The sequence below is a fragment of the Cryptomeria japonica genome, chromosome 5 (genome assembly GCF_030272615.1).
Source record: "Cryptomeria japonica chromosome 5, Sugi_1.0, whole genome shotgun sequence".
NCBI classification, from domain to species: domain Eukaryota; kingdom Viridiplantae; phylum Streptophyta; class Pinopsida; order Cupressales; family Cupressaceae; genus Cryptomeria; species Cryptomeria japonica.
The window spans coordinates 513,548,143-513,569,326 of NC_081409.1; the positions used below are offsets into that span (position 1 = coordinate 513,548,143).

At 37.2% G+C, this 21,184-nt stretch overlaps 1 protein-coding gene across 1 annotated transcript in view; it reads left to right on the forward strand.

The window, feature by feature from the left end:
* The first annotated feature begins 6,889 nt into the window (after window positions 1–6,889).
* The window catches only part of LOC131064857 (uncharacterized), a 29,753-nt gene continuing 15,458 nt past the window's right edge, over window positions 6,890–21,184 (forward strand). Inside the window, exon 1 of the mRNA XM_057999158.2 lies at window positions 6,890–7,488. Coding sequence (XP_057855141.2) covers window positions 6,890–7,488 — 599 coding nt within the window. The remainder of the gene's footprint in view (window positions 7,489–21,184) is intronic.

The following is a 21,184-nucleotide window of genomic DNA, read 5'->3' on the forward strand; positions in this document are numbered from 1 at the left end:
TGAATAATCTGCCATTATAGGAGATGATAGGGCACTATATCATATGTAAGTTCTAAAATCCATTAAGAGGATACAACAAGGTGAAGAGGATGGAGAACTAACCCTAGGTATGGCATCTCTATGTGACAGACCGGTTTGATGAGTGCAGTGCGTGCGAATTGAGTGATATAGAATTGGAAAAGGGTTTGAATGTGGTAGAAGAGTGATTTGGAGGTTTACATAACATTTCATGGGTAGTGATGGTTACCCATTAGGAGAACCAAACCATTTTGTGAAAGGCGTTCAGTCAAATAGGTCTAATAGCTCTATTAGGTCTGTTAGTGCAGCATTGGTTGGAATATCTGCAAGTTGGTCCAGTACCAGAAACTAAGATATCGTTGAGAACTCCCAAAAGGGTATCTGAAAATATAATTTGTTTGCCTAGATCCTCAAGGTGTCAAAAAATTTCACCCGATTCCTTCAAATGGAGGCCTAATTGCAACCGGTTCAGTTTGTGAGCGAGTGAGTCAAAATGGATGTTCTTGTGGATCTAAAACATGAAATCCTATTTCATTTATGTTAAGGTGTTGTGAGAATTGATGATATGATGAATCAATAAGGATCTGGACAACTACTGAAAGGGGGGGGGGGTGAATCAGTAGATAGAAAACAAACTAAACTTTCACGAGACTCAAAACCCAACTCATAAATCAATCACTGAACTAACTGGTTCAAACGCTAAACTATAAACTGCAACTACATTGTCAAGTTTATTGGTTAACTAGCACACCAAAATAACAATGTAACAGATCTGAAACTCTCAAACCATTTTACCAAAACATCAAACCACTTTAGTAACACTAGTAAAAGTACATTTCAGATCACTGGTAGTCATCATAACACATCTAAGTGGATTTACCAGTTAAACAAATTAACCATATCAAAAAATAACCACAAAAACCATTCACCACTTGACATTGATTTTTGACATGGAAACCCAAATGGGAAAAACCACGGTGGGGATGAATACCCACAAGTATTCTGAACTCTTCTGAAGTTCGCCCTGTTAGGAGCCAAGACTTGTTAGAAGCTTTACAAAAATGTCCTGTTAGGAATAGATCAAGTTAGGGACCACCCGGTTAAGGGATTGACTACAATACCCTATTAAAGGCAATACCCTACTAGGAGTAACCTTGATAGAGGATTTGAAATCCAAGCTAATGGATCACCTGGTTAGAGGATTTAGAAAACACCAAGCCTGTTAAAGCTTACTCGGTTAAGGGATTTAACTATTGTAATTGTTAGAGAACAACAAGGTTTTTCTGATCTAGTAAATAACACTACTATGATTGATCAGATCCTTTTCATGCTCCTATATGCCTTCAAAAATATTATAGATACTCCTTCTGGTTTGACAGCGAATCACACTAACACTTAACCAAAATTTCCAACACTACAACACAACATCTCATCGACCTTATAAGGAAAACAATAGGTTGGTAACACATCACAAAACCTAAGATCTCATAGAGATTACAAACAAATCGGTTCAAACATGACCATTGGATTACATAGAAATCATTGCACATTGTCCAAGACAACCTTGACCGCTCCTTGATCACCGCTCATCGAAGCCTGTAACTCATCACACGGTTTCCACTTCATGCAATACACTCTCTCATTCCCAAGATAAAACAATTATCTCTACGAACCAAAACCATTTTGAAACTCATCACATGTACAACTGATTCACCAAGCTCCATCGGTTAGGGTTTGGCATATCAACAGGTAGGGTTACCGGTTGATCTCACTACTTCTATAGTAATATCGGTTTCCTTCACTTACTCAACTACCAGTTGCAATACAACTCCATTACCGGTTACAGTTGACATCAATGATAACACTCAAAATTCATTAATTTAATCTTTATGAAAATGCCAACAATTCCTTCAAATGGAGGCCTAATTGCAACCAGTTTAGTTTGTGGGCGAGTGAGTCAAAATGGATGTTTCAATGGATCTAAACCATGAATTCTTGTTTCATTTGTGTTAAGGTGTTGTGAGAACACCCCTCCGAGGATTGTTGTGTTGAATTGGTCAAGTGGGTCATTCAAAACCTAAAGCCTAGTAGTAGCTTACTCATGTATGCAAGGGTGTGGGTAGTTACACAAGAACTTGAGAAGTGTTAGTTGTTTGTAAGTGGACATAGTGGAGCCTTTGGGTTTTCCAAGGTGTTGTTTGGTGTCATTGAACCATTGCTTGACTTGGTGTTGTGTAAGGATCTTTGGAATTAGGGATTACCAGTTGCATTTGTGAGCCTTAGAGGTTGGATGGTCAAAAGGTTACCCTCCTTCCGGTCTGTTATCTCCTCATCAGAGTTCCATCGAGACTTTTTAGTTATAGTGTATCAATGATGATATCATATTTTGCAGCTTTTTGGTAAGGTTCTTTCATTAGTTTTTGGATAAATCTGTAGAAAGCAACTATTCATGGAGATAGGTGTAAACTTCTTTGTACTAGGGGGAATCGAGACCAACAATCTCACACACAAATTCAAACTGGGGAATATCAAATGTTGGGATCATTAGTTGTTCCACCAAGAACTCAAAGTGTGTTACATTATTGAGAATATTGAGAAAAGATCCTATGGTAGCCATTGTGTTAGCAACTTTATTTTGAATCCTTAGAATCTATTCAAACACAATGTTGTCAAAGTATTTATTGAATTCATCCACCATGTTCTTATAAGGTAGGAGTTTGTCATCTTTGTGAGATAATCATTGTTGACCTATTTGATCACAAGTTGGGAGTCACCATAAACATGAATATATTTTATTTTCAATTATATTTTTGTGCAAAGACCAATGATAAGAGCTTCATATTATTCTATATTATTTGTACATCCAAAGTTTAGTGTGTAGGATTTTGGAATAGTGTCCCCTTGTGGCATGAAAAATAAGATTCTTGCTTTGGCTCCATATCGAGCATATGATCCATCAACATAAATATTTTATTGGGTCCACATGGTCAATTTGAAAACTAACTCATCTAGGAACTCTAATAAAATAGGGTGATATACTTAGACTAGAGCATATGTGAGCTAGTCCATTATCACCTATTATTTTATAGATTTTCTATCTACACATTCTATGTCGAACTCACTAAGAAGATCATCACACACTTAGCTAATCTCCTTGTAAAAGTTATTTTGTGTAGGGGATACTTTAGGGGATCAATTCTTTCGACAAGCTTTATCTTATGATATTCATGTAGTTCCTAAGCTTTTGAGAACTGAAGATGATTGCTATGTACGTATTCTCTATGGAGGTATAATTCAACTTATACCCTACCAATGTCCTATTGATGTAATAAATAACCCTTTCCTTTTCTTCTTCATCATGTTGAGCTAGGAGGGCTCTCAAGGATGAGGTAGTAGATGAGACAAACAATAGTAAAGGTTTCCCCTGAATAGGAGGTATACACACTGATGGGGAAAGTATATAGTCCTTGAGCAACTAAAATGCTTGTTGACATTGATATGTCCACTTAAAAGTGAGTCCTTCATGGAACAAATGTTGAAATAGATGACACTTGCTAGTTGGGCAATAAATCTTTGAATAGACTATAATTTTCCTTATAAACTCTATAATTGACTTATGTTGGAAGGTGGGGGCATGTCCATGATAGATTTGACCTTGGTTAGATCTACCTCAATCCCTCACTAAGAAATAATGAATCCTAGAAGCTTTCTTGAAGTAACATCGAAGACACATTTCTTGGGATTCAATCTAACCTTATATTGCTCAAGTCTATCCAAGATTATAGCAAAGACATCTAGATGACTACCTGGTGTAGGAGCAACCAAAGATACAAATGAATTCTAAAAGAGCCTAATACCACCCATGAGGTGAAAATGATCATCTTTAATAGGTTGATAGTTTTGTGAGTCAATAAGACCCAATTGATGTAAGACATTGCCATGGTTGCATTTTATAAGCCACCATGGATAAATGACCATGTGGTTCAGTAGGAGTCTAGGAATGACTCAGGAAAATAAATATCGGTCTTAGAAACATCATACCAATCCTTGGAATAGGTCAAATACACCTTGGAGTCGCCAAAGTTGAAAAGTGCAAGTTGACAACTTTTGCTGTCATTGCAAAATGTTGTGAAAAGGGATAACTAATCCTCCAACGGTTCCAAAATTTGAAAAGTGGTTGGAAACCATTAGGGAGGATATATTATGCCCACTTAGATTTATTCTAGGTTGTTGTTGGCATAGTTGTTGAAGTTGATGAAATTAATGATGTTTTGGAGTTTGGAGCAATATAATATACTTGGAGTTTTCTGAAATTCTATGTTTTTGTTGTTCATTTCTGATCAATACGGGCTGGTAGATGTATGAAACAAATTGGATGAGTTAAGGAAGTCTCTTACCTTTCATTTAAATCAAGTTTGAGGTTTTGTAACAATCGGGTTGTAGGGATCCATCCAAATCTAACCTGTCTCATCACAAACCCTACCGACACCTAGGGTTTCACTGTAAAGATGCCCTTAATCTGACATTTTTACCAGAGGACCAAAAAAAAATATGGGGAAAATGTTAGAAGGGCCATTGTATCATAATATTTTGGTGTTGGTTTTCAGGGAGGCTCCAAGCCCGAAGAGATTGAATTGATCCTAGGTGGGCATTTCTATGTGACCGCCTGATCTATAGAAGTGGAAATCACTTGCAGAAGATGAAGAACATGGGATAAAGTCTTGAAACCTTGGATTTTGTGGTTTGAAACCCTACCCCACCTTGAAGAAGTTTTGGTTGATTCAGGGGAATAATACAGGGGGGACTTGCTTTGTAAATTAGGCCTAATTGGCTTAATTAGGTCTGGAAGGACAGTAAGGGTACAAACCTTTCAACTTGTGGTTAGAGTCTAAGCCTTTGGGGAATTGTGTAACTAGATAAAGGGTATCTGTATCTACCTTTATTTTTTCTTTTCCTTTGGAATTTTGTTAAGTTGTGTTTGGAAAACTCAATCAGTAGGGCTACTAGGCTACTAGTAGGGCTACTAGACAATATGATAGTTGTGAGGCAAGTATTCCCTAACACATCTGATAGCTAAATCTTATGGGTGTTTTGTTTTGTTTGGACCACCAATAAAAAAAATCCAATAGGTTTCCATCCCACTAGTACTGGAAGATACTAAACCGGTTCACACAAGGGTAGAGTGTTTTCATCATACTAGTACAGGAAGAGACTAAACCGGTATGGATCCAGTCACACAAATTGTTGTGTGAGTTGAGAATTTTGTAGGTGTGTTGTTAACACATTTAACAAACAAAATAACTTGTTTTGGACATAGTAGTTGTGGGTGAGAGAAAGTTTTCACCTAGTTTGTTGCTTGGCTTTGCATCATATTGGTATCAGAGCATTAGTTGGATTGCTTGGGAAAAGTGATTTTTGGTGTATGTCCGTGGAAGGAAGTGAGGGAGAGGCTAGAAACATGCCTCCTAAGAGTATGTATCAAGATGCCATCAAGAAGTTGTTTGAAGAGATGTTTGAAAGTGGAGTGAGGGAGGTAGAGAAGGCCAAAGGCAAAAGAAAGGAGGGTGAATGTAACTCCGATGAAGAAGAAAAACAAGGGGGAGAAGAACAGACCCCAAGGTAGGAAGCTAAGTTAATTGTAGATCAAAGAGAATTTGTTGAGGTCCTAAATTCCATTGGCACAAAATCCTCATCAGGTAAAGATGACATCCCTATGTTTAGTGGGAAAACTAATGCAAAAGAAGTGATGCATTGGATTAAGGCATTGAACAACCATTTTGAATGTAGAGAAACCCTTGCGAATAAGAAGGTTATATTTGCTAGGTCTAAGATGAAAGGAGCAACACTCACTTGTTGGAATTACCTCCAAGATGAGAGGGTGAAGGAAGGTAGAGGTATGATAAACTCATGGGATAGAATGTTGGTGAAAGTGAAGGCGCAATTCATCCCGATAGACTATGAAGTCCAAGTCTATAGAAAGTTGCAAGGTTTGAGGCAAAAAGACCTTGATGTGAGTACATATATTGAGGAGCTCCATAGGTTGAGTCTAAGGACCAAACACCATGAGGAGGAGCTAGAGAAAGTGGCAAGATATCTTAGTGGATTGAAATATAGTATTGAAGATGAGATCAACATACTAGCACTGAAGACAGTGAACAAGTGCTTTCAACTAGCACTAAGAGCAGAGGAGAAGCTAAAGAGAAAGAATGATCAAAATAACAGAGGTAGAGGGGGCAGAAAATTCAGAGGCAGAGGCCCTATGAATGGTAGAGGATAGAGTCCTAGGCCACAAGGAGAGGCTAATCAAGAAAGTCAGCATAGAGATGGTAACACAAGATGGGGTTTCAGAGGAAAAAAACCCAACCATAGAGGTAGATTTGGTGGAAGAAGCTCAGAGCCTTTTAGATGCTACAACTACAATGAAGTAGGTCATACTGCAACTAAGTGCCCTAAGAAGACCGGATAAAGCTCCCAAGGAGAGAGGATAATACATTTGGTTCAAGACACTAATTGTCAGAGTGTCAATTCAACGGATTCCTATAGACTTCTAGAGAGAGGAGAAGCCTTGATGATGAGGAGAACATTGTTGAAGGTACCAAGAAATACCAAACCTCCACAAAGGAAGACACTCTTCTAGACCACATGCAAAGAAGGAGGCAAGCTATGTAAGGTTATAATAGATTCAGGTTCAACTAAAAATTTAGTATCCTTAGAAATGGTAGAGAAACTAAAATTGAGGAGAATTCCTCATCCATTTCCATATAACGTTTCTTGGCTTACTAAAGGAAAATAGACCTTGGTAGAAGAGCAATCATGGGTTGAATTTTAGATAGGAGCATACAAAGACAAAATTCTATTTGATATTGTTGAGATGGATGCATGTCATCTTCTTTTGGGGAGACCATGGAAATATGACCTTAAGGCCCTTAATGATGGACATAAGAACACCTACTCAATCACCAAAGATGAAAAGGTGATTGAATTGATACCCTTGCCTGATAATACTCAGGATCAGAAGGAGAAGGAGGCAAATATCCTGATCATGGAAGGAAAAGAGTTCCTCAAGGCAATCAAGGAAGAGGGATCACCTTGCTTTACAGTGATGTCAGTACAAGGGCAAGAAGAAGAGCCCATTTTAGATGGAAAAGCAGAAAAGAAAAGGGTGGCATTCCCTGAGGAGGTGGAGGAAATGTTTAGAAAATACAAGGACATAGTTGTAGAAGAGTTTCCAAGAACCCTACCACCAATAAGGGAGATAAGCCATTGCATTGATTTCATTCCTGCTGCCACCTTACCAAACAAGACAACCTACAAAATGACTCCCCAACAAAATGAGGAAGTTGCAAGGCAAATCCAAGAGTTGGTTGATAAAGGTTTGATAGAGAAGAGATTGAGCCCTTGTGCAGTCCCGACTGTCTTAGCACCAAAGGGAACGTGGAGATTGTGCACTGATTCCCGGGCATTAATAAGGTAACCATCAGTTATAGATTCCCTCTGCCTAGAATAGAAGATTTGCTTGATTGTTTAGGAGGTGAAAGGTATTATTCCAAGATTGATTTACAAAGTGGTTATCACCAAATAAGGATTAGAGTCAGTGATGAATGGAAAACTGCTTTTAAAACAAATGAAGGATTGTATTAATGGAGGGTGATGCTATTGTTGGCTTGATGATTATTGTAATGAATAAATTTATCATATATTGTCATTGATGAAACACATACACACACATATGTTCATATTGTCTACCGGTGTGACTTCAAAGTCGTTTATATTACAACCGGTATACTAGAGGTTTATATCTACCCGGTACATGGTGACAACTAGTATATACATGGAGACAACCAGTAGATATACATAACTCGACATCAACCTAAAGATCCAATAGAGATTATCAAAGGAGCATCAAAGGATAAATGGTTTATATGTTTAACTCTAACCGGTATTGTTGTTCCAACCGATATTCATTGATTATGTGATGGGTTATCACTAGTCGTGATGAGTTATCCTTACCAACAATTTTTGGTGGTATATTTGTGATGAGTTATGATTGTTTGACTAGATACACTGTACCTAGGTAATTGTGATATGATTTCTAGAGGCCGACATGAAATCTAAATGTCTATAGATTGACATCACAATGAATTATATTGTATGAGCGAAGGAGATATGTTATGTGATGATTTGATGTGAAGGCAAAAGTGTTAAGTTGTAGAGTATGTTGGTAATGAAGTGTTGAGTGCACAGAAGAGGATCTATACAAGCAAGTTGTGCTACTACTAGATCACACTACCTATTGTTTTCTAATCACTGCAACAGTCAAATCCCCTAACCGGGTAAGATCTAACAAGCTTCATTGTAGAAATCCTCTAACCAGGTGATCCATTAGTTTGGATTCAGAAATCCTCTACTGAGGTTACTCCTTACAGGGTACTACCTTTTAAAGGGTATAGCTTTTAACCAAGCTTTGGGATCTTTAACAGGATTTGCTCCTAGCTGAGCAACCTTTTGTAGACCTTAACGGGTCAGTTATCTATTACTGTAGATAGTTAACTTGTGAGTCCCATCTCACCATGGTTTTTACCTATTTTGGTTTTCCACGTATAAAAAATTGTGCTATGGTGGATGTTTTACTTATTATGGATGTTGTTATATCATTTCAGATTACATGCATATTGTTTAACAAACTTGTTAAGTTTATCTACCGGTCAGTGTTCAAAGTAGTATTGTTTTTGGTGTCACTGATTCACCCCCCCTGTCAGTGCTTTACAAGTTCATCAATTGGCATCAGAACCTAACTTCTTTAAAGCCTAATCGCTTGGAAGGAAACCCTAAAACTACCATGGGGGATATGAGCTACTCTGAGATGGCTAGAGAGCTTGAGGCTAGTAGAAATGAGCTTGAAACCCTAAGAGTCAAACTGAAAGCTTCTCAAGTCAAAAGGAGAAAGCTAACTGAATAACTGTTAGAAAGATTTGATAATAGTTCTTCAGATGAGGCAAATATTGATTGTTTAGCTGAGGAAGTTGAAAAACTAAATAGTGAAAAGCTAAATCTGAGGAGAGAGCTAGAAGGTCTTACTATCTGCATGAGTAAGGAACAAGAAGCCAGGAGAACTGATGAAGATCTCATCAAGGAAAGAGATCATGAGATTGCCAAGATCAAGTGAGAGAATGCTACTTTTCATGAGAATTTGAATGCAAAGAAAGAAGAAAAAGAGAACTTATAGCTAGATCTTGAATTAGCATCATCTCTGAGAGAGAACCTATCAAAACATAATGAAGATCTCACCAGACAACTCATTGAAGAAAATGGGAAATTGGAAAAGTTCAACAAAAGTTCTACCTTGCTAGAAGAGAAAATTCAATCACAAAGGATGAATGGTGATACCTCTAGACTTGGTTTTCACACATCTAAAAAAGAAGAATCCTCTGGTAAGAGCAACACTCATACGAACAAATCTACTCCTAAGGCCAAAAAGCCTACTGGTAAGAAGGTCTTTAAACATGTTTGTTTTATTTTGCCATAAACCTGGTCAGATTGCAAATGTTTGTAGAAACAAACCTAATGGAAATGCAAGCTACAATACAAATGCTAGGTATATGTCCAGGAAATTTGAAGGTCATTGCTTCACATGCAAAATGTATAGACATAGATAAGTTGAATGCAGATATGGATCAAATAATCCAATACCGCATATGCATCCAAGACCAAATGGCAACTGGATGAGAAATTATGATAACTGAGGTAACATGAACTGGCAAAGACCCTACGACAACCGGTTTGGTCCATTTGAGATGGAAAAGGTAACACATGTCATTTGCACCATCTGTAACAACTTTGGTCATATGGCTATGAATTACAGAAGAAGAACTGGGAGAGGTAATGTAGGACCTTGGAGATCATCTGGAATGGCCTGCTATCATTGTCATAAACCTGGACACATGGAAAAGTTCTGTAGATCCAGAAAGAGAAAACCAATTAATCCTTCTAAAGATCAGAAAGGCAAGCATAAGGTCAATATTGAAGAAACCAAAAAAGAAATGAATCGAATATGGAAGAAGAAGAGTGATGATTTACCTAGAGAAGAAACTAATCCTTCACCCACTGTGGAGAATCCTGCACCAGTGAATTAAGCCTTTTCAATATGGCTAAGGGGAGCATAATGAAAAATCTACTTCTAGACCCCTTGAAATGAATGAGTGAGCTAAGAAAGGATTGTTAGCTGATTTTAGTCGAAGTTGTATCATGATTTGAGTGATCAAGCTGATTTGATGGTTAGTGAAGACTGAACTGGTGTGCACTTGAGTATTCAATTGGTAAAAGAGACAGCACACGTAAAATAAGGTATTTCTTTGAAAAATCTTGCTTTGAATCTAGTCTATCTGAAATGGCATCATCTTCTAAACCAATAGAGAAATTAATGATCACATTTGAACCTATGGAAGTTGTAAAGATGGAATGAATTGGGTCTTATAATGCTTTATCACAAGTTCCTAGTGGTGTTGTAGTGAAAGGAGATTTGTCCAACTACATTTATTGCAAGATCGAGGATTTAGGATCATTGTCGATATATTCTTAGTTGAAATCCCTTTGCAATGAAAATGGAAAGATTCAACTAGAATATATTAGGGTTTATGAGAAAGGTTTTCATAATGCAACATATTTTATTGAAGATTTTGAAGAGGAACATATCTAAATTATTCTGAGTCATGTTCATGGGGAAAAAATGTATTTAAAAAGGACTCATACTATAACCAAGGAAGCTATTGAAGTTGTAACTGGTTTTTACTCAACCGATGAAGTACCTAAGCTGAGGTGAATTTCAAAAGAGATAGTAAACACTCTAACTAGATCAACCTCTGATGGACGTGCTTTTTCCAGTTAATAACATCAAGGACCCAGTGGTTAAGTTGGCAACTATGATTATAGGCTACCAGATATTCTATTCAAGTAGATTGAATAGTGTCCCATCTGCAATAGTGCATACTACTTATAAGATGATAGCTGAGAATGCTAATTATGACCTATGTGAGGCCATAGGGAGCCAATTATTGGTGAATCTTCAGTCTATCAAGAAGGATAGCAGTCAAAAGTTTAAATTTGGTTAGTTGTTGATTGGTCTATTCTTTTATTTCTAGAATTTCCTACTGAGAATTGGTGATCTTGAATGGTCTAAGGATCTACTAGTATCTGCCCAGATTAAGAACAACATCAAGGCCATGAGGAACACCTTCTTTGCTGCCATGAATAAATATTTCAATGAGTTTTAGAAGAAAATGAGTACTAGGGTAAGATTGCTTGAGGATGTGGTGAAACACTTCACTAAGGACATTATTTTCACAGTTACCACTGATTTCTGTTTGATGGAGGCTATATAGCCTAGAGAAGAAGAAATGGAAGACATGAGCTATGAAGTCAACTATGACTTATTGATCGATTATGCCAATAATGTGTTGGCATCTCCAGTGGACAAAATGAAGACAAAATTGGATATAATTGAAGTTCAAACTACAAAAGATGAAACCAATAGTGTTCCAACCATAAGTGGTAAAGGTAAGAAGAAGAAGGCTGAGCAAGCACCTCTAGTGATAAAAAGTAGGAGAGTGACACGAAGTGTCCAAACCAAAAAGGAACTAGAACCTAAAGTATATGCAAAGAAGGAGACTGCATTAAAGAAAAGAGTACAAAAACTAATTCTCCAAGTAGAATCTGAAGGTATTGATATTGAGGAGGAACCCAAGAAAATGAAAGGAACAGGTAAAACAACCAAACAAGTGAAGGAAGTTCCCAAGGAAACTGTGCCTATTGATGTCTTAACTTACAAGCCCAAGATTAACTTTGAGAGAATAGTGAAGATATCAAGAAGAAACAGATTTGATAATGTCAAAGATCATTTTGATTCATTCAATGAAGATGAAAAGGAACAAATTATTCAATAGGTAATCAATTATTTGTGCCTATATAATATATTACCTCATGATTTTGGAAAGGATATCTAATTCCTCATATACTATTCTTTTTGAATAAATGGGAGGAAGCAATAAAGAAAGAAAAATAAATAATAGATGATGTATTTGTACAATATTTTTATGATTTGTGAAAGGATGAGTTGAATGAATTGCTTGATAAGTACAAAGTCCATTTTTATTTCAAGACAAGAAGATTGAAGCTACTTAGTGGAAAGGTGCAACCTGTTGAGACTGAGACTCATCAGATTGCTCGTAATATCCAATGGATGAAAGAACTTATACATTCTTCTAAGGATGAGCAAGATACTGTTGATCGACCAGAAAGGGATGAGCAAAAAATTGTGCAAGAAGATGTTGTCTATTCTGTCAAGAAGAAGGATGACACTATTTCTAAACAAGGCATACTTGTTGATGATATTCAGGACACAATCGATCTATCTGGAAACATTATTGTACTAGATATGCAGCCACCTAAAATCATAGACTCACATGTTACTTTAGTTGAGAAACTGACAACTCAACCAAGAGTGGATATTCCACCAGCCAAGGAACAACCAGTGAAACCCCAACTCCCACCGGTTTCACAGGCCACTCAGAAGGAATCTAATGAAAAAGTTGATACACATATTTGTGAATGGGAAATAGAGAAATAACAAGAGAAAGAAAAGATTATTAAGGTAACATCTCCTAAACCGGTAAAATCATTAGTCATACAACAGACTGATGAAGATGATAATGACTCATTAGGCATCTTAGGGCCTATAATTGTTGATAATATGAGTGAATATGAAATGATGAAGATTGCAACTATCATGCAATCTAGGGTACACAAGAAGAGACTTAAAGAACATAGAATGGAAGCAAAAACCATTCATAAAATTGTGGATATTTTGACAAGTCTACTTCCGAAAACTGCTACAGGGCATCTGACAACTCCTATTAGCAAACTTGGTCAATTGGTTGCTGATGCATCTGACCAACTTAAGTCCCTAGAAGATGTAGCACAAACTTATGCTGAGAAAGGTTACAGGAAGAAGCATGGAGAGAAGCTTATGAAAGAGATTGATACAAGAAAAAATGCTCTCTCTTAATAAAGATTTATTAAGAAAAGCTATTGAAATAGGAGGGAAATTCCTTGCATCTACTTCTAATGTTTCGCTCTTTTATTCTGATATCAATAGCAGGTGAATTGAAATAGAGCAAGAGTGAGAGAAGATATGCTATGCATATGTACCACTTCAAGATTCTATTTTCTCTTTTGGTAAATCTGTGGATGATTTGCAAAACAGATTAGATACCTATGGTCTTGAAAAGACAAAAAGACTCCGATCACTGAAGGAATTAAAGAATCTACTCAGACCCCAAGTGGACACACTGCAAAGAGCCCACAAGAATGCATAAGCTATTTTGGCTACTCCAGAGACATGTACACTTAATTCAATGGAAGAGTTCCATACTTAGATTATGTCTACACTTGAGTTCACTGAGAACTTGCTAGAGATAGGGAACATGCTTTTCTCAATTGAAGAGAAACTTTAGTGACATTTTTCCGAGGCTAGCAATGCATGAATCTTGATTCAATTTTTCAAGTTTTTGTATATGTAAAATATTTTGATACAAACTTTTCTATATATATATATATGTATTTTGCTTTTCAATTTGGCATTGTTGTCAAAGGGGGAGTAGAAATATGTATGTGTGTTGTGCAAATTTTGTATGATGTACATAGTAAGGGGGAGTATATGTATAAGTGTATAAATTTTTTTTGTAAGCACACTTAGCAATATTGCTGAAATTTTTTCTAAGTGTTTCCATCAATGCCAAAGGGGGAGATTGTTGGCATGATGATGATTGTAATGAATAACTTCATCATATGTTGTCATTGATGAAACACATACACACACATATGTTCATATAGTGTGACTTCAAAGTTGTTTATATTACAACCGGTATACTAGAGGTTTATATCTAACCGGTACATGGTGACAATCGGTATATACATGGAGACAACCAGTGGATATACATAATTCGACATCAACCTAAAGATCCAATGGAGATTATCAAAGGAGCATCAAAGGATAAATGGTTTATATGTTCAACTCTAACCGGTATTGTTGTTTCAACCGATATTCATTGATTATATGATGGGTTATCACTAGTCGTGATGAGTTATCCTTATCGACAATTTTTGGTGGTATTTTTGTGATGAGTTATGATTGTTTGACCAAATACATTGCACCTAGGTAATTGTGATATGATTTCTAGAGGCCAACATGAAATCTAAATGTCTATAGATTGACATCATAATGAATTATTTTGTATGAGAGAAGGAGATATGTTATGTGATGATTTGATGTGAAGGAAGAAGTGTTAAGTTGCAGAGCATGTTGGTAATGAAGTGTTGAGTGCACAAAAGAGGATATATACAAGCAAGTTGTGCTATTACTAGATCACACCACATTTTGTTTTCTAATCACTACAACAGTCAAATCCCCTAACAGGGTAAGATCTAACAAGCTTCATTATAGAAATCATCTAACCAGGTGATCCATTAGTTTGGATTCAGAAATCCTCTACTAAGGTTACTCATTATAGGGTACTACCTTTTATAGGATATAGCTTTTAACTAAGCTTTGGGATCTTTAATAGGATTCGCTCCTATCAGAGCAACCTTTTGTAGACCTTAACTAGTCAATTATCTATTAATGTAGATAGTTAACTTGTGAGTCCCATCTCACTGTGGTTTTTACCTATTTGGGTTTTCCACGTATAAACACTTGTGTTATGGTGGATGTTTTACTTATTGTGGATGTTGTTATGTCATTTTGGATTACATGCATATTGTTTAACAAACTTGTTAAGTATATCTATCGGTCAGTGTTTAAAGTAGTGTTGTTTTTGGTGTCACTGATTCACCCCCCCTCTCAGTGCTTTACTTAAGTCCATCAACCATTTGGGTTGTCAAATTCCCCTAGCACTTTCATGAGACTCATGAATGAGGTGTTGAAGGAGTTCATTGGTAAGTTTGTCATAGTGTATCTAAATGACATCCTAGTGTTTAGCAAGACAAGGGGGAGCACCTAACATATTTGGATACGGTCTTGAGAAGGTTGAATGAAGAGAAACTAATGATAAACATGGAAAAGTGTGTGTTTTTGCAGGAAGAACTGACTTACCTTAGATTTGTGATTTCTAGAGGAAATCTGAAAATGGATGTTGATAAAGTGAATGCCATTCTCATATGGCTAACCCCTAGAACAATTGGTGATGTAAGGAGTTTTCATGGTTGATGGGGAGGTTACTCAGAGAGAGCTATTTCCTTGCTTAAGGGCAGTCAGATGTTATCCTTGTGGGCTTCATAATTTGTTCATATTGTCTTCTAGTCAATTTAGACACCTAAGCTCTCTAGAAGTGCTCCCAATCCAGAAGTGCTCCCAATCCAGATGTGCTCACTTGTTCCTCAAGCATGGTTGAGATTCACAGGGTAAATCCAACCTTACACTCTAAAAATCTTAACAAGTACTTGAAGAGGATGTAGTAGGTACTTGGGATGTTTTTCAGGGTCAATCAATTGGTTTTGCATGAGGGTTTCATTCTTTTCCCCATTGCTTCTTCCTTTTCCTATTTTCTAGGCCTAGTAACCCTGGAGCCCCAATTAGCCCTACCTAATCGGTTTTTGTGGATTTTCTCCCAATTTATCCAAAGACCCACACAAAATTTTTTTTGATCAGGATACCCTTTTGGAAGTACTTTCCAACTTCTAAATTTAGGAAACTCAGTCTGATCGTACAGGTACAGAACTCGAGAAATGCTTGTTTTAGGTGGTTTTGGGCTTGTTTTGGTCTTTTTCTGAGGGTTAGGTGTCTTCCTTGATTTTCCACACCTCCAAATTCACACATATGTTCTACCACACATCACTTGTTCATCCCAAACACTCTGCAAGTCCAACCCTATTCATTCCTGCAAACACTTGCATAATCTCAATCATTTCCTAACTGGGCTATGACTGAGCTCGCATAGGAAATGATGCTCATTGGAATTGCAATGACCTTGAAAGGAAAATAAAATTTATATACACTATACAAAGGTTCCATGGCTTGAGTCCCAAGAGTTATTGAGAAGAACTCAAAGGACTTCAAGTTGGAACCATGTCCGGGCCTCTAAAACCCTTACTCAGGCCGAGAGCTTATAAAATTGGAAACTCAATTCAAACCTGAAAATAAACTAATAAAATTGCTTCCTGAACATGTACAAAACAACAAGCAAGGTACAACTATGCAATCAATCCATTAAGTACGGATTGCTGCTCTAATTCTTGACAAATGCAATGTAAAACTTTAAAATTCGTCTCAAAATGTATTCCAATCTACTCCAAGTGTTGAACAACCTCATTACATTTATTCTCAAAGATTTTATATTATATTTTTGGCCTAAATAAGTCTCCATCGGTTCCCTAACCAACCCTTTGCACAAAAATGCAAAAAGTTGCTCAACATTGCAAAAAGTTGTCAAGCAACTTTGACAACTTTTGCCAAAAAGTGCATTTTTGCCTTACATGCTCGATTCTCTCCTCCAAACCATCTAAGATGACTAAAAACCATTACATTGAAATTTACTAATTCCAAATAAAGCTATTCAAGGCATTTATCATCAAAATGCAAGTTTTTGCCATTTTAGGCTTACAAGGGCTTACAAGCCAAAATTGAGTAAATGCATTGTCCTAAGGACATTCAACCTACCAAAGCACTATAAAAACATAGTAATACCTAAGAGAAGAATCTTATCCACCATTCCAAACCAACCTATGCACAAACACACCAAAATGAATAAACTAGACTCAAAACTAGGTGCTCCTGCACCATACTCCCCCAAAGAAAAGAAGTCAAGTGACTCCTCGAGGCAACAAAGAAAATGGAATTACATGCTTAGAGAAGTCTGCCTCAGGTATCGAAGTAGCCTCTGATGTTGGAAGGTGCTTCCACTTGACCAAGTGCTCCATGTAGGTGGTATGCCTTGTTTTCTTCAAAATTCTAGAATCTAACACCTTCTCGACTTGGGGAATGGGTGAAGCTGGTAAGGGAAGGTCTGAAGGTGCTTGAGAGACCTATGAAACTCTACTATCTTCTACTAGAAGTGTGCCCTTATACTACACAAATCTACCACATTGAAAATGGGTGACAAAGCCATATCACTGGGTAAGTCTACCTTGTATGCATTGCTGCCATACTTGGCCAAAACTTTGCAAGGACCTATCCTCCTCATCTAAAGCTTACTAGGGACACCTTTCTAAAGTCTTTCTTTTTTCAAATGAACCATCACCATATCACCAAAAAAAAACTGGATATGTTTCCTTTTCTCATCCACCTTGTCTTTGATCTTTTGAGTAGTGTCCAATAGGGCTGTCCTAACCTGCTCATGAACCTCTTGCATTGATTGGGCCATGTCCAAGGCATGTCCACTCCACTGTCCCATCTTTCCCACATTTTTGAGTTCCAAAACTCCTCTAGGATGAATGCCATACACCACCTCAAAAGGGTTTTTACCAGTGGACCTATTCACACTATCATTATAAGCAAATTCTACTTGATGGATGATCTGATCCCAAGCTTGACCATACTCTTTTGTTAGGCATCTAAGTAGATACCCAAGTTTTCTATTAACCACCTTAGTTTTACCATCTATTTGGGGATGATAGGCTGAACTAAAAGACAAATTAGTACCTAATCTTTGCCACAAAGTCTTCCAAAAATGACCAATAAACTTTGCATCCCTATCTGACACAATGCTGATAGGTAAACCATGAATCCTAATAACCTCTTTGAAAAACAAGTGAGAAATGTGGCTGGAATCATGAGTGACCTTGCATGGAATAAAATGTGCCATCTTACTAAATCTATCTACCACAACATAGATGCTATCAAAACCTAATTTGGTTTTTGGCAAACCAACCACAAAGTCCATACTTACACACTCCCATGGCCGGTTGGGAATAGGTAAAGGCTGATAAAGACCAACATTGGAAGATGTACCCTTGGCTCTTTGACAAACCACACATTGCTCCACATATCTTCTAATATCTCTTTGCATCTTAGGCCAAAAGTAAAATCTTTGGACAAGTTCCAAATTCTTGTTCAAACCAAAGTGTCCACTCAAGCATCCATAATGCTTTTCTTGGATCAATTTTTCCCTTATAGACCCTCTAGGAACACATAGCTTCCCTCCTGTGAACAAAAGGCTATCTTGCAAGGTGTGGTCTGCATACTCACTATGGAAATGGTTTCCAAATCCTTGGCAAACCTTGTAGGCAATAACAAAATCTTCAATTTCCTCATACAAATTCTTGAAGCTATCCACTCCAATGCTTTTGAGCAGCACTTTTTGCACTGTTAGTAACCTCCTACTCAATGCATCAACTACCTTGTTACATTATCCTTTCTTGTGTTTGATGGTAAAGGTATATGACTGCAAATACTCTACCCATTTAATATGCCTATGGTTCAACTTTTCTTGTGAATTAAGAAAGCTAAGAGCTTGATTATCAATGTAAACCACAAATTCCTTAGGTAACAAATAATGCCTCCACTTCCTAAGTGATTGGACAAGTGCATACAATTCCAAATCATAGGAGGAATACCTCTTCTTTGCATCATTGAGTTTCTCACCGAAGAAGGTAATCGGTCTATTGTCTTGACTCAAAACTTCTCCAACCGCTATGCTGCTTGCATCACATTCAATTGTGAAGAGTTTGTCAAAGCTAAGTAGGATAAATACCGGTTGAGTATCCACCTTTGTCTTCAAGAGATCAAAGCCTCTTTGTGCTTCCTTTGTCCATACAAACTTAGTTCTCACAACTCCCTTGATTGTCTCAAGCATGGGTGCACGTATTTCACAGAACCCTCTGATGAACTTTCTATAAAAATGAGCCAAGCCATGAAAACTTATCACTTCACTTGCTATCCTAGGTGTAGGCCAACTAATTATGGCTTCCACCTTAGAGGTATCCATCTTCAAATCACCTCTTGAGACTACAAACCCAAGATACACCAATTCTTGTTTCATAAACTCACATTTCTCCAAATTGATGGTTAGTTGTTCATCACATAGTTTACTCAAGACAATTTCTATATGCTTAAGATGGTCATCTTTAAACTTGCGAAAAATTAAGATTTCATCTAAGTAAACAACAACAAATTTACCAATGTAGTCCTTGAGGACTTCATTCATGAGCCTCATGAATGTGCTAGGGGCATTTGTGAGTCCAAATGGCATAACAAGTCATTCATAAAGTACTTCTATAGTCTTGAAGGTTGTCTTCCATTCATCACCCTCTTTTATTCTGATTTGGTGGTAACCACTTTTAAGATATATCTTAGTGAAGTATTCAGCACCCCCAAATAATCCATCAAGTCTTCAATTCTTGGGATGGGAAATCTATATCTGATAGTAATCTGGTTTATGGCTCTAGAGTTAGTGCAAAGTCTCCAAGTACCTCCCTTCTTTGGAGCCAAAATGGTGGGTACTGCACATGGGCTGATGCTCTTCCTGATTAGATCATTATCTAGGAGTTCTTGTATTTTTGTGAGATTTTGCCAAGATCAAGAGGCAATGGAAAGCACAAATAAGAGAGACAAAATATATGATAGAAATAAATTGTATTCTATCAAGATGAAAATACTGATCAACTGGATCATCAATTGTTGTTTTTCATACAATGAATATGAGCCTACTTATATAGGCAAGACTATATGGATATGTGAGCACACAAACATGACATGTGGCTCAATAAGAAATAAGGGTAGGTAGGAAATAGGTGTGGGTAGGTAGGAGAAACAATATAATATTCCACATGAGGTGGATCACCCACTGAATGTGGAGTGTAACAACAAGATCACACCATAAAAGGTGGAAATTCTCCTACACACACTATCCCAATGTGCCACAAACACCCAAGTGTCTCATACCCAAACTACTATGAAATGAATGTACCTAAGTAAACTTAAGTAAGGTGTAATAATATCCAAGATGAATAATTATTTACACCAACATCCCCACTTAAGTGCAACTTAGGGGAATGCACTTAAGTCTACAATGCAACTAAGTAATGCAAGATGGGTCTCGGCTATGAGGCCATGTTAGGTACCCATGTACAAATGCAAATACATGAAAACCAATGCAAGGAAATCTTTCACAAAGCGGGGAAAGAGAGAAAAACCCAATGGGAAAAAACCCTCCCCCAAAAGAGAGATGAAAACTAGATACAAAGAACTCTCATAGAAGTATGTGAAAGACAAAACCCCATGTGAGGAAAAAGTCCCCCCCATATGAGAGAAGAAGAGGAGATACTAGGAAGCCCCCACTCAATATGGAATCTACACCAATGATAGAAGCTTGAAGATGAATGAAGAAACTGCTCCATGAACGTCGAACAACATTCCTCCCCTTAGGAAGAAACAAAACCAAAGATGTATCCATGAAGTCTCCCCAACCATGAAGGGAAGATGAAGCAAAAATACTCATGATGAAAGGAATCTCTGAAAAAATGCTCAAGTGTCCCCATGTTGATGCTGAAAGGTACCCCCTCTAAAGGTGGTAAATTGTGCCACACTGCTGAAAAAGGCACTCCAAGATCTAGTGGAGGTGAAATTAGAACAATATCCAAAGACTCATATGTCTCCTTAAAAGATAAAGAGACCTCCTCCAAGTGTTGTACAAAAGTATCCACAATCATGTCAACCTCTAAAGATTGATCATGTAGAGAATGCACAAGAGGGTCAGAGTGATCCCTTGCAATAATCAAAGAAGGATCATCTTCATCAAAGAGAAGATGAATGTCATGAATGGTGTCTCCCAAATCTGCAATGTAGGAGTCCACAAAAAAACTTGCAATGTTTGTCAAGTAGGCATCCCAATCAATTGAAGCTGGAAGACATGAAATATCCCGCTACACTTAATCATAAGAAGGAAAAACTGTCGCACTAGCTACATCATCAGGTGCAATAGGTGGTGTGATATCAATAGAAGGAGATGAAATGCAAGGCTCAAGAACGGGGTCACATGTAAAGATTCCCAAGTTCAAATGCCCAAATTTCTCCTCAAAACCTGAATCATCAACATAGGAAGAACCAACCTTATCAATAGGACCAAAATCTGAAAAAGAGTACAACCGAGATGCATGATCAACCACTCCAGTTGCAATG